At 41.9% G+C, this 15,430-nt stretch overlaps 1 protein-coding gene across 4 annotated transcripts in view; it reads right to left on the reverse strand.

The window, feature by feature from the left end:
- Arih2 (ariadne RBR E3 ubiquitin protein ligase 2) overlaps positions 1–15,430 on the reverse strand; it is a 54,434-nt gene that overhangs the window by 22,014 nt on the left and 16,990 nt on the right. Inside the window, exon 4 of one of the 4 annotated variants that reach the window (XM_028756651.1) lies at positions 9,178–9,223. The exons of the other annotated variants lie outside the window; for them this stretch is intronic. Within the exon in view, the coding sequence (XP_028612484.1) occupies positions 9,178–9,216 (39 nt within the window). The 5' untranslated portion in view covers positions 9,217–9,223. The remainder of the gene's footprint in view (positions 1–9,177; positions 9,224–15,430) is intronic. 4 annotated transcript variants of the gene reach the window in all.

The raw sequence follows: 15,430 nt of genomic DNA on the forward strand, positions 1-15,430 counted from the left end.
TAACTATGTTTTTAAACCAGTGTATGCTTTAATTACCCCGTTTTTAAAAATGATTTTTTGTGCCACCCCGGGTAACACAAAAAAACCCCCCCTAAAAAAAAAAAAAAAAAAAAAAAAAAAAAGAAAGGTGCCTAAAGGGTCAGGACTCATGAGGCAGATGCAGGCTGAATTCAAGGCTAGCCTGGTTTACAAAGCTAGTTTCAAGACACCCAGGGCTGTTACAAAGAGAAACCCTGTCTTGAAAAAAATCACAAGTGGGGGAAGAAGTGCCTATATCATGTCCACAAAAACTCTTGCATCAATTAGCCACTATGAATCTGATGAAATTTTGAAACCATTAATTTTCACAAAATGTAGCAAGACTGGATCTCATCCAGAAGAGCCATCTAAAAGAAGGCTCTATACTAGTGGTTCTCAAGCAGCTGAAGGAATTTGATCAGTATTTGGGTGGAGACTAACCCCCTGTTAAGAACACCATCTTCTTCCATCCCAGTAGTGCTTTTTCCTGGAGGGATTGTTGACACATGGTTTTGTATAAATCAATGGCTTTCAACCTGTGGTTTAACCCCCTTTTGGGGGGGGGTCAAACAAACCTATCATAGGGGTCACTTTGTCTTAGACCAAAGAACATAGATATTTACACTACAATTCAAAACAGTAGCAAAATTAGTTATGAAGTAGCAATGAAATAACAAATGGTTAGGGTCACTACTACATGAGGAACTATATACTAAAGGGTCACAGCATTTGGAAGGTTGAGGACCACAGGCAGTGGCACTACTAGGAGGTGTGACCTTGTTGGAGGAAGTGTGTCACTACGGCATCAGGCTTTGAAATTATATATGTTCAAGCTACACCCAGTGTGGCACACAGTCTCTTTCTGCTGTCTGTGGATCAAGACATAAAACTTCCAGCTCCTTCTCCAGCATGTCTGCCTGTATACCACGATGTTTACCACCATGTTTCCCACAATTACAAAAATGAAACCTCTGAAATTGTAAGCCAGCCCCAATTAAATGTTTTCCTTGATTACAGTTGCCTTTGTCATGGTGTCTCTTCATCACTAGAAATCCTAACTAAGAACATGAAAGTCAGCCTCAGTTACGCAGGTGAGTTTTCTCATGAAATCAACAAGTATTCATACTGCTGCTCTTTAATACCCCAGGAATGTAGCAGTTTACTCCAAACCTTTCACAGTCACTAGTTCTCCTGGGAGCTGGAGAGACACCCAAACTCTAAGAGCACTTGTTCTGACAGAGGCCCTAGGTTCTATTCCCATCACCCACACGTTGGCATACAAGCACCTGTAATCCTAGTTCCAGGGGATTTGACACTCTCTTCTGACCTCTTAGGGGGACTAGCACACACATCATGCATATATATATAGACACAGGCAAAAACATGCACACACATTTTTTTAAAAAATCTTTTAAAAAAGCAAATACACTTTGTATGTGTTCAGCTTCCAAGAGCCAGTAAGTAGGACACTCTATCTTCAGCTGAATCCAGAGGAGCTTCTCCCAGGCACAGCTCCATGCACTTTTTATCCCTAGCAGCCAGCACGTAGACAATGATGGATCTCTTGTACATGCTGGGCAAGCCTGGTCATTCCAGGACAGCCAGGGCTACATAATGAGTTCACATCTTTTAAAACAAACAAACAAAAAAACAGTAAAGGAAATGAGAGAAAAACATGGACACACACTTGCACCCGCAGTGCGCTGTGCCTCACATTCACGAGGTAGCCATGTCTAGCCTGAACTCCTGACTCTCCAGCATCTACTTCCAGAGTGCTGGGGTTACAGGTTATGTGCCACCCTACTCAGCATTAAAACTAGATGTGTGTGTGTGTGTGTGTGTGTACGCGCGCGCATGTGTATTTTTGTTTTTTTTTGAGGGAAGTTCTTACTATGTAACCCTGACTGGCCTTAAGGCCTATGCTATCATGTCCTGCTTTTGCTATTGTGGTACTGTCTTGTTGAGAGTGACCAGGAACTCTGCCTCCAAAGTGTTGCTTTGCTGCTCTGATATAAAGTCTCATGCAGTCCAGGTTGGTCTAATCCCTAGTAGCTGAAGAACTCCTGGGTCTCCAGCTTTCCCCTCCTAAGTTCCTAAGTGCTAGGATTCCAAGCCTGCCCCACCACACCTGATCTCTATCAACCCTACACTAGGAGTTTATTTAGCACTTACTATCTATCCAATACTTGTATAGGAATGGGAGGAAATGGGAGACTAAAACAGAGAAACAAAAATGTCATCCAATCAGGGAGTAAAAGCACAGTTCCTGATTGGGTATTACATTCAACATTACGGAAGTAGCAGGGTAGCACTCCCATTTAACAACATGCTGCAGGCCCAAGACAATACAATAAAGCAAGAGAAAGAAATGAAGATGGAGATAGGAAAAGAAGAAACATTCTATGTATTCCCAAATAAAATAATTAAGCAGAAAATCCTTAGGGAATCTAAAACAATACTAGAAACACCTAGTGATGTAGAGAAACTAGAGCTTTTATAGAATGCAAAGCAGAATAGCCACCTAGAGACAGAGTTTGGTTTGCCCGCCCAACCGCCCAACCGCCCCCCCCCCCTAACTTTTCTCCCTCCCTCTCTACTCTACACCTGCTGCCCTCACTCCAAGACAGTTTTTGTGTAGTCCTGGCACATGCTCTGTAGACCAGGCTGGCCTCAAACTTGAGATCCACCTGCTTCTGCCTTCAGAAAAGTGCTGAGGCTAAGGTGTGTGTCACCACACCTGGCTAATTTGGTAATTTCTTAAAATGTTAAACATACATTTACCATATAGCCCAGCAATGCTGTTCCTAAGTATCTACATCTACACAAGAAAAAATGAAAGCAATGTCCACAATAAATCTAGGGCATGGATAATTATAGCAACATCCAGAATTCAGAAACAGTGTAACTGTCCATAGAATAGATGCAATACATCTATGATATGTAATGTATATCTATACTATGAAAATAATTATATGGAACTAAAAAGAACCCATTAATTGCATATAATACAGATGAACCTCAAAAGCATCACAAGAAGGGGCTGGAGAGATGGCTCAGTGGTTAAGAGCACTCACTGCTCTTCCAGAGGTTCTGAGTTCAATTCCCAGCAACCACATGGTGGCTCTCAAATATCTGTAATGGGCTCTGATGCCTTCTTCTGGTGTGTCTGAAGACAGCTACAGTATATTACATACATAGAATATTTAAAAAAAAATCATGAGAAATAATCAGGTAATAAAAGGGTGTTGTATGATTTGATTTGTATAAAATATCTAAAAGAGGCAAAATTGTTGCAGAGAATAGTAGTTGCTTGGGGCTAAATGTGGGGATTGATTGCAGACACAAGGAACTTCTAGAATGATGGATGTTTCTTTTTCGAGACAGGGTTTCTCTGTGTAGTCCTGGCTGTCCTGGAACTCACTCTCACTCTGTAGACCAGGCTGGCCTCAAACTCAGAAATCTGCCTGCCTCTGCCTCCCAAGTGCTGGGAATAAAGGCGTGCGCCACCACCACCTGGCTTTTTTTATTTTGTTTTTTATGATGGATGTTTCAAAGCTGGGTTAATGGCTGTATGGTAGTAAATCCCAGTACTGAGAGGCAGAGGCAGGCAGGCAGATTTTTGTGAATTCAAGGCTAGCCTGGTCTACATTGTGAAGCCTGGTCTCAAGAAACAAAACAAAGCTGGGTGGGGTGGCACATGCCTTTAATCTCAGCACTCAGGAAGGCAGAAACAGGTGGATCTCTGTGAGTTCAAGGCCAGCACACACACACACACACACACACACCTGGGGGGGGGGTGACTAAGTTTATAGTAATTGTTGAACAGACTATAAATTAAAGTGTATAATGAAACACTTTAAAACTGTATTAACTTATTCCTATATAAAAGTTTCTATAAAGCAAAGCTGGACATGCTACCACACATCTGTAGTCCCAAATAGTACTTCAGAAGGCTGAGACAGGAGAATTTCTGAGTTTGAGGCTAGCTTGAACTACTTAAGTGAGTACCAAGCTAGCCAGGGCTTCACATAAAGTCCATATTTAAAAAAACAAAAGAAGTTTCAATAAAGTTAAGCATTGTAGCACATACCTACTAGCAGGTGGGAGGATCAGAAGAATTCAAAGTCCTGGCTAGATAGCAAGTACAAGGCAAGCCTGGGCTCCATGAAAATGTTCCAAAAATAAAAATCGAGTTAAAACCTGACTGGGCTGATGAGATAGCTGTAAAGTGACTCTTCACTGTGTAAACTTCAACAGCGTGAGTCCATCCCTGGAAACCAGGGTGGAGGGAAGGACATTTATGAGCAGGCCGCAAATCCCCACAGGTGTGTGTGCACACACACACACACACACACACACACACACACACACACACACACGCACGCCATACTCAATGATAGTAATGTTAAAAGAGGGTGTTCAGGCCAAGATGAGACAATGTAAACCCTTTAAGTGTTTCATGAAAGAAGTTAGAAGACAAACTCTAGACAGCAACTCTGGAACTAGAAGCCACTCAAACTACTAATCCCATATAGGAAAAGAGGACCTCATCGGGAGGCTCAGAACATACTCAACATCCCTCACAGAACAGCCTACATAACAATAGCCACTTGCTTCATTGTTCGTTTTTAGAGACCAGATTTCTCTGTATAACCCTGACTGTCTTGGAACTCACTCTGTAGACCAGGATGGCTTCCCCTCTGCCTCCCTGGTGCAGGGATTAAAGATGGGTGCCACCACAGGCCAAGCAGGTTGTTTAATAATGTAATGTCTGGCTGTAACTACTGACTCTTTAAGGATGGTATCGAGCCCGTGCAGGAAGATGAGAAAAAACCCAGGAATGATGGCTAGTCACACTGAATAAACAGTAGAAATTTACTGTGCTTTACTGAATACTTAGATGACTCCAGCAATGATTAAGATATGTGGAGATATGCACTGCAGACCATGCACTCAGAGGCTCTTTCACACATATAGGGACGGACACAGGGAGGTTAGAACTTCCTCCAAAGACAGTGGCTACTTATCAGTCCTATTCAGACACAGCTAGCTGAGTGGATTCACCGAAAAATAGGTTTGCTGTTCAGGATGACACTGTGTCAGTGTTCTCGTAAGACAAGGCCTCATCAAAGCAGAGTGGACTGCTTCAAATGTGATCCCTTCTGAATACTGCTAGAGTATTCAAGTCTCCTTTGCCTTTGTCTTGTACTTGTATATTCACTGTTTATTTTTTGTTAGAGTGTCTACTATTCCAAAGAACTATAGCACACACACATCCTCCCCGGCCCACTCAGTAACAGCTAAGCAGAGTTATCATTACAAACACATTCTACTTATCCACAGTACTAGAAAAGGAACTTGCATTTTTATACCTTAACAAGAAAAGTATATTTATATACTTTATCACTTTATTTTACTTTGTTTTTTTTTTTTTTTTTTTTTTTGGTTTTTTGAGACAGGGTTTCTCTGTGTAGCCCTGGCTGTCCTGGAACTCACTCTGTAGACCAGGCTGGCCTCGAACTCAGAAATCCACCTGCCTCTGCCTCCCAAGTGCTGGGATTAAAGGCGTGCGCCACCACCGCCCGGCTATTTTATTTATTTATTTTTTTTAAAGACAGGGTCTTACTTACTATTCTGGAGCTCACTACTGTGTAGACCAGGTGGGCTTTTCATAGACTTTCCTGTCTCTGCCTTCCAAGTGCTGGGTGGGATTAAACGTGTGTGCCACCACTCCCAGCTTATCTTTACTTTAGGTCAGTTTCAGGGATCTAATCTGGGTCATGGCCAGGTTTATGCAGCAAAGTGTCTTTACCCAATGGGTAATCTTGCCAGTCCTATTTTTTTTTTTGTTTCTTTTAAATTTTATTTTATAATGTTCTGGTCTGGGATACATTGCTTTCATGTGTGTTTGCACAGCACTTGTATGACTGGTAACCAAGGAGGCCAGAAGAAGGCATCAGATCTCTTGGAACTGGTGTGAGCTGCCATGTGGGCGCTGATACTGAATCCAGGATCAAGAAGGGCATTCAGGGCTTTAAACAACTGAGTCAACTCTCCAACATGGTCTTGTTATGTCATTCTACCTATGCTGAGACTAGAACTTTGCATGTATACCAGCTGGCTTTGAATGTAAACTGATTCTTCTGCCTCCACCTCCTGAGTGCTGGAATGTAGGTATATGCCACCATCCTAGCTAGCATTTTAACAGTTTTAAACAAAGGTTAACTGATTATATATTATAAATTCTAGAAGGTCATGTAATTTTCACTGGCTCTACTACAATTTACCTGACCAAGCCTTCTAAGATGTTCCATTGACTATTTTGCTTCCAACTTGTCACATCCTCAAAGTCACTCAATGTTTCACAAGGAATGTCTTATCAGGTTAGTTTGCTTATTGGCCTATCTGTGATCTAGCATATTTGTGCCTAAACCACACTCAGTGTGGAAACACACACACACACACACACCCCAAAATCAGACCATTTTACTTGGAGCTAGGAAAAAACTGACTGCAAAAGCAGGGAAGAAGAATTGAGCCAACATTGGCACTTCACTGGAGAGTGAGAAGAAGGCCACTGAGCAGAGTGTTCAATGGATAAAGTGCTTCCCAAGCAAGTATGAAGACCAGAGTTTGGACCTCCAGCACCCTTTTAAGTGTGGAATAGGCTTGACAGCTTGCCTATACTCCCAGCATCCTCAAGAGGCCCAGACATGGGATACCAAGGGCATACTGATTAACAAACTCTGAATTCAAAGACCCTAACTACACATAAGGAAGAATACTGGGACCTCTTGTCTCCACAGTAATGCTCTCACACACACATACAACCCATACACACTGTGAAGTGTACATGCATGCATATGAACATACCATAAACAAGAAAAAAAGGGGGTAGGGTAGGCATACCCTTAATTTTCACATGGTTTGAAGAACATTTCATAGACTAAACAATGGGGTTAGAGAAGAAATCAACTACAGTCCATCTTTCCTGCCTTTCTTCCCCTTTTCTCTGAGCCCTCAATACCTATAACAAGATGGACCAAATGCTGATAGGAACCTTTCCTTCCAACCTCAAGGACACTCCTGTCGTTTGCTGCCATATACCCTATATAATACTCTGCATTGCCTATAGGCCTCAAGCCAATGCAGCATCTCCAGATCTTTATTTTAAAAAACATTTACTTTACATGTGTCAAAATGAGTGTTTCTGATCATCAGTACTTCCCAAAGGTAACAGACAAACATCTAACAACATCCTTTATAGCCTGTGTTTGTAAAGGGAATTGAAGTTACCTATGTACCACAGACTTTCAAACATGTTCAGCAATGTCACTTGGTGACACTCACAGAGAGACCTACAGAAGTAGGCAGCAGTATGGGAGTCAAGTTTTCCTTTCTGGTTTTAAAGAATCAAGTGACTGTGCCACTCGATTTTATTAATACTTCAAAAGCAGGAGTGCTGGATGAAGAGCAGAGACCACAGGGAAATTCAGGATTTAGGTATGCATCATTAAGATTTCCTCACTGAGACAAATACTTTAGTTGCTATTATCAATCAGCAAGTAGTTCCAAACAAGGCTAACAGCACAAAAGCCTATAGCCTCACCATTTCATAAGCTGTTCTAGAATAAGGAGTTCCCAACCTTCCTAATGCTGTGATCCTTTAATACCGTTCTGCATGCTGTGGTGATCCCCAACCATAAAATTATTTTCATTGCTACTTCATAACTGTAATTTTGCTACAGTTATGAATCATAATGAAAATTATTTTTGGATAGAGGTTTGCTAAACCTGTCACGACCCACTGGTTAAGAACTGCTGTTCTAGAGACTCATTCCCTCATAAGCTAAGAATTTTAGAGATGATCAAAATAAAGTTAAACAGCCAGCTCAGGATGGAAACTTATCTTGGTAACTATGGTGGTTTGAATAAGAATGGCCCCCATAATCTCAGAGTTGAATACTCGGTCACCAGAAAGTAGCACAATTCAAAAGGATTAGGAGGTGTGGCCTTGTTGGAGAAAGTATGTCACTGAGGGTGGGCCCTGAGTTTTCAAAAAGCCCATTCCAAGCACAGTCTCTCTCTTCCAATGGAGGTACACCACTCAGCAAATTCTCCAGCCCCGTGTTTGCCTGCATGTCAGCACGCTTCCTGCCATGAGGAGAACCTTCGAAACTTCTGACACTCTTCGTCCCAGTTAAATGTTCTCTTTTATACGAGTTGCCATAGTCATGAGGTCTCTTCACAGCAACAGAAGAGTAACCACGACAGTAACATTTGTCTTATAGAATAGATAAACCATATTGAATAGCAATTTGGTTCTGGGCATAGAAACAACTCTGTGACTCACTGCCCTAGTCTAGTTTTCAATTTTATTCAGTGTCTTTTCACCACTACGTTCTTTGTGTGTGGGGGGTGGGGGGGTTCAATACAGGGTTTCTCTGTGTAGCCCTGGCTGTCCTAGAACTCACTCTGTAGACCAGGCTGATCTAGAACTCACAGAGACCTGCCTCCTGAGTGCTGGCACCACTAGATTCTCAAAAAGAGAGAATACTTTAGTAAAATTATTTTTCAACCACAAGTTCCAAATTCCAACTTCACCTCAAGGCTGTTAGTAAATAACACCACAGTTCCCACCAAATTGCAACCTCCTCACAAATTCAAGCAAGCCATTATTGAAATTTTAATTACTTGAGTAAACATTTGCATCTCTTGCCTACAGAGAACTAAAAATACCAAGGAAGATAAATCTTGCTCCTTAAGGAACCACAAAGCACAAATGACATTCAGGACCTCTCTTGTAAGAGCCAAGTATGTATCTTGGGAACAAATTCCTAAAGGAATTTCTAGAAAGTACAAAGTATTACCTGACATCTTAGAACACTTGGGTAGGATGTTTAGTGTTCAAAGCATTAACGTATAGAACACACTAGTTGTATGCAGGAATCAAGGCACATACTGAGTAATGGCTATTCCAGATAGCAGTCAAGAAAATCCATGACCATCATCACCTGCTTCTTCCTTTCAGTTACCTACAGCTCAAACTGTCTATCCTCAAAAACAAATAGTTAGCAAAACTTGCAATTAAAAAACTTCCCCCAGAAAAGATAAAGCCAGCAGCCCACCCTAACTGTCACCAGCCCTTCCCACACTTACCAGTGCCATAAGGAGGGTGCAGCCGATGGCAGTGAGCATCAACGGCCTGAAAAAATACAGGTGGTAGTTTCAATTTTTATTTAGAATTCTTACTTGCCAACTGCCTGAAATCTTTTAAGGCTACACCAGTAGGTCTTCATGCCTCATCCAGTTAAGCCACTTTGTGGTCCAATCATATTTGTTAACAAAATATAGTCACTCACTAGACAGACCAGATGAAGAAAAGGTGAACCGGCTTCTGGGCCTGGGGTAGGAAAGGAAAACTGAACAAGATCAAGATCAATGATGTGGCTCTCACGTGAGGAGATAAAGGGGTAAGAGAGGAAACAAGGTCACAGAGAGATGAAGGAATCGGGCGCAATCAGCAAACTGGTGACAGTGGTGATAGAGGTGTGGCACTGACAAGGGTGAGCTTCACCCCAAGTCTACTATGAGCCAGCCTTAAGTTCTCCTACTCGTCCCATCTCCTGTCTCAGCTCTTAGGCTGACAACTCTGCTCCGATTCACTTTTCTTACGACGTCAGAGAGAGTGGGGACACGTAATTCATTGGGGCATCCACATAAAACATGCTTTCAAAATCTGGTAACATACACAAATTTGAAGATTGTAAACTGGTCTAACCTAACTCACTCCTGACAACTGTGGTCTCTATTCATTAAAAAACAAAATCCACAAAAACCAATCCACAAAACCCCAAAGATTTCACTCAAAAAGATTTATGAAAAAATATAAGAAAAAAGTAAAGTTACTATTCCTTCACCATGAGATTTTTGTTTGTTTAGTCAGGGTCTCATGTAGCCCAGGCTGGCCTTTTGTTCTATAGCCAAGGATGACCTTTGAACTCCTGACCCTCCTGCCTCTGGCTCCCAACTGATGGGATTACAGGCGTCTATCGCTATTCCTAGCTTTTGTGATCCTGGGGATCAAATTGAGGTGTGTGTGCATGCAGGCAAGCACTCTACTGAGAGGTTTTTAAAAAAATTATGAACAATCCCTAACTTTACAAAAGTGAGGAAAATAATGAAACTTGTTTATTCATTACTCGATTCTAACATCAACTTGTGACCAACTGTGTCTCCAGATGTATTTTAAGGGTGCATTCAATGGAAAAGTTCCTGGACAGCACTTAGTACAAAAGGTCACTGCAGCTCCTTCTAATGTCCAAAAAGATGTCTGAGGAATGGCATATACAATAGCTGCCATTTCAGCAAATGAAGGCCATGTCCAGTTAAGAGAGCTGTAGGTGTCAGAACACAGTAGGACTAAAAACATGAGCCTGTTCTTGTGACCACAACCCATTTATCTAAAAATGATTTCAATGTTTAGCCTCTTTCAACAAGGTAGCATACCTAATACTAACTAGACACACCATCCCTTTGCTGCCTTCTCCAGAGAGCGGATAACCCAAAGGCTTACATATTCTAAAGAGAGTCACAAATTCCAACAACCTGTACTGAGGACAGACTGCCTTAGCAATCCCCTTTGCTAGGCTTAAGTCACAGAATCTTTTTCTGTTACAGTAAACTTCATGAACAGGAAGAAACAGACTCAAAGCTCTTTAAATAATGCCCCCCTTTCTGCCAGGCCTAAGCACCCACAGCAAGAGTCAGCACTGGCCGTATGCTATTACCACCCACCAGTGTGTGGTTAACTCTCCAGTAACTGTAAAACTCAGAACCAACAGAATGAAAGGCGGCTCCAGGACCTTCCCAGTACTGGTTTTATGTCAACTTGACATAAAAACTAGAGTTATCTGCAATTAGGGAATCTTAATTGGGAAAATGGCTCCATAAGATCCAGCTGTAAGGCACTTTCTTAATTAGTGACTGATAGGGGCCGGGCAGAGGTGGCACACGCCTTTAATCCCAACACTTGGGAGGCAGAGGCAGGTGGATTTCCGAGTTAGAGACCAGCCTGGTCTACAGAGTGAGTTCCAGGACAGCCAGGGCTACATAGAGAACCCCATCTCAAAAAACAAAAAAACAAACAAACAAAAAATTAGTGACTGATAAAGGCCTAACCCATTATGGGTGGGGCTACCCCTGGGCTGGTGGTTCTGGGTTCTATGAGAAAACAGGCTGAACAAACCAGTAAGCAGCACCCTCCATGGCCTCTGCATCAGTTCGGGCTTCCAGGTTCCTGTCCTGTTTCAGTTCCTGTCCTGTCTTCTTTTGATGATGAACAGAGCTATAAGCATAAACCAAATAAACCCCTTCCTCTTCTACTTGCTTATTGGTCATGGTGTTCATCACAGCAACAGTAATCCTATCTAAGAGAGATGGAGAGCTGAGAACCTCAGAGTTCTTGAAAGGCAAAAGTCAACGAGGACAATAAGTCATAATGCTTGGAGTCAAGAAAAGCCACTTTAAATTTTCAATAGAATAGGTTACTCAGAAGTATTTGCAGTGGATTTACCACTATAGAAGTAGAAATATGGAAAAGAATATGATCAAAATATATAGTGTATGAAAAAAATTGAGGAAAAAAAAACAAAGAAAGAAAGAAAGAAAGAAAGAAAGAAAGAAAGAAATTGAGTAGAGTATGAAGCAGAAGTAGACTTATTTAAACCTTCTTTCTCACTATTTTTTTTTTAAGGGCAATTAAAGCAAAGTCCTTTAAATTTTGTTAAGGTAGACCCCAAAATAAAAATACTTCCATCCCCTTCTCTCTCCTCGCATCTGTTTAAACTTAACACAACTGAAAGGAGCTAAAAATGTAGCTCAGTTGGTCGAGTGCTTGCTTAGTATGCTAGAAACCTTGGGTTCAATTTTCAGGAATGTAACACCAGGTTCGGCAGGTAGCACACAGGCCTGTAATCCTAGCTCTCAGGAGACTGAGGCAGAAGGATAAGAAATTCAGCGATAGCCTTGCTTGCCTAAGTTTGAGTGTAACCTGTGTTACAGGACCTTCTGCCTGAAACAAACAAAACCACAAAAGACATTCAGAAGTGTTTATGGAAAACCTCTTACTTAGGTCTTCACTACTAACCTTTTAACTCAAAAAAAAATTTACTTTCTCCCCTTTCAAATGCTGACCAAAGAAAGCCTAAGGATGATACTTTGAGCTTCCTTATCCTGCCTCTAAAGCCTCACCCAGTCTGCCATGTGGCTCAACTCTGAGACGTCTTAACTCAAGCAGCATGGCTTTTCTGCTTTCTCTCCAAGGTTATCACAAGAACAGTCTCTAGACCACACACTAACACTCTTCTCCTCTGAAACCTTTCGAGCCAGGCCCCCACAGTCCAAGCATCCTCAGCACCACTGTCTTCCATGATCCTACTAGTATGGCCCACCAATCCCAGCTTAAATTTTCTATTAGATTTCCTAGTCCAAAGTCCTTAAGTGTTCCACATTCATCTAGGCAAAACAAGGTCAGGCCTATCACAACAAAACCCCAGTTCCTGGTACCAACTTCTGCCATAGGGTTTTATTGCTGTGAAGAGATGCCATGACCATGGCAACTCTTATAAAGGAAAGCATTTAATTGGGGCTGGCTTACAGTTAAAGAGATTTACATCACTGTTATCATGACAGGAAGCATGGCAGCAGGCAGGCAGAGAGGATGCTGCAGAAGTCATTATCTGAATCCAAAGGCAGCAGAAGAAAACAGTGAGCCACTCAGGAGCCTGGCCTGAGTTTCTGAAACCTCAAAGCTCCCCTCTCCTCCCTGTGACACTTCTTTCAAAAAGGCCAGATCTACTCCAACACGTCCCAATCCTTTCAAATAATGCCATTCCCTATTAGCCTATGGGAGCCATTTTCATTCAAACCAGCATAGCCTGCCAATGCTGGTATGACAGATGTACACCACCATGGCCACCTGGATTATGCAGTTTTTCTGCTTTACATTAAAAGTCTAACTGCTCCCTGTGCCCCTTATAAATAGTTCCATAAGATTCCTTTGCCATATCCTGTTTGCCAAGTTCTTCATTTAATGGGACGTCACCTTGTGGGGCTGGAGAGGTGGATCAGCAGTTAAAACCACTAGCTACTCCTCCAGAAGATCCAGCTTTGCCAGCACCCCCATTGGATAGTTCACAACACCTCTAACTTCAACATCAGGGGATCCAATGCTCTCTTCTGGCCTCCGTGGTCACCAGATACATGGTACATAGACTTAACATGCAGACCAAACACTTATACACATAAAATTAAAATATATTTTTAAAAAGTTTCTATTGGCCGGGTGGTGGTGGCGCACGCCTTTAATCCCAGCACTCGGGAGGCAGAGGCAGGCGGATTTCTGAGTTAGAGGCCAGCCTGGTCTACAGAGTGAGTTCCAGGACAGCCCGGGCTATACAGAGAAACCCTGTCTCGAAAAACCAAAAAAAAAAAAAAAAAAAAAAAGTTTCTATTGGAGCTGGGCAGTGGTGGTGCATGCCTTTAATCTCAGCATTTGGGAGGTAGAAGCAGGTGGATTTCTGAGTTCAAGGCCAGCCTGGTCTACAGAGTGAGTTCCAGGACAGCCCAGGCTATAAAGAGAAACCCTGTCTCGAAAAAAACAAAAAAGAAAAAAAAAGTTTCTACTAGATCTTGCAAACACTCCCAGGTGTGGCAAAAGCCTGTGCCACAACCCCTGGTTTTATGTGATGTGAGAAGGACTGAACCCAGAGCTTTGTGTATGCTAAGGCAAACATCCTACCAACTGAGTTATGTACAAAGTATCTTCCTCCTCACCCCATGTCAACAGATACAGGAAAGATTTATAGGCTAGATGGCACATGTCTATAATCTCAGCATTTAGAACATGGAGGCAAGAAGATCACTTTGAAGAGTCTCATTTTTAATTATGTGTATATGGTATTACGTATGTATGACTATGTGCATGTGCATGTAGGTTTCCATGAATCCCTTGGACCTTAGCTACAGGTTGTTATGAGCTGAAATGAAGATGCTAAAACTGAACTAGGTAGAGCTCTGAAACTAGGTGTTCTGCAAGAGCAGTACAAGCAAGATCTTAACTGCTGAACTGTTTTTCCAGACCCCAATTTCAAAACTTTTGAAACATACTGTTATGACTGTAGGCATTTATCATCTTTCCTGTTACTATTATAAAGGGCATAAGAACTTACTTCTATCTTGACAAAGTAATAGGAAGTTACATTTAGACATCAAAAACATCACAAAAGGAGCCAGCAAGATGGTTCAGTGGCTGAAGGGTGTTTTCTCCCTGAATTTGATTCCCAGGCCCCACATAACAGAAGGAAAGATGTCATTTTTTGTCTCTGATTGCAACACCTGTATCATGTATGTACACACAAGTAATAAAAAAGGATTACAGGAAGTCTAACCAACTTATAAGCATAATTGTGCAGTTCACAGCAAACTCCCACACTGACTACAAAATCAGCTCATTTTGAATGCTGACAATACCATATTTAGCTTTCAATGCATGCAAGTCCTCCTGTCTCACTTCAGTAACTTGAATCATTGACTCTAACATAAAGGCCTGGGCCTCCCTCCTGAAGAGTCTACTGCTGGATGAAGTTTTCAGTTCCTGTTGTCCAAACTAACTCTGTATGTAGCATACGCTGGAACCCACAGTCTCTTACATCATCCCTGCTTAGCACACCCACTGGCTTTATGGAAAACAAACCATTGACAAGTATATTTTCTGTTTACAAATAGGAAGATACAAAAGTACAAGTTCTAGCATTTAGTGTTCTCATTTCTTTTTTTGACAGGGTCTTTCTACATAGTCCTTGATGTACTGAACTCAATCTCACAGAGACCCGCCCGCCTCCCTCTGCCTTCCTAGTGCTGAGTGGGATTAAGGACATGTACCACCACACCAGGCTCAAGTTTTCAATTGGTGCACTTATCAACCCCAGTCTTGGAACATAAAATAACCAACCAAACTTCTCATCTGTTTTTAAGGTAAAACTAGATTTGCATCTCAAATTTGTTTTTAAGTCTCACTATGTAACTTTGGCTGTCCTGGAACTCAGAAATCCAATTGTTCCTGCTTCAGGAGTCTTGGGATTAACGGCATTTTTATTAGTAATTTAAGTGTAAAGAAAAACTGGATCTCATGCCCAGCAGTGGTGGTGCACTCCTTTAATTCCAGCACTTTAAAGAGGTAGGCAGATCTCTGAGCTCGAGGTGAGCCAGGGCTACACTGAGAAACTCTCTGAAAAACAAAACAAAACTAGATCTCAGTGCTTGAGATGACTTCAGTGGGTAACACTGGCTGTTCTTCCAGGACCAGCTGGCAGTTCAATTCCTAGCAGCACCCACATGGAGGCTCACAGTA

Source organism: Grammomys surdaster, unplaced genomic scaffold, assembly GCF_004785775.1.
Source record: "Grammomys surdaster isolate TR1022 unplaced genomic scaffold, NIH_TR_1.0 126131, whole genome shotgun sequence".
NCBI lineage: Eukaryota > Metazoa > Chordata > Mammalia > Rodentia > Muridae > Grammomys > Grammomys surdaster.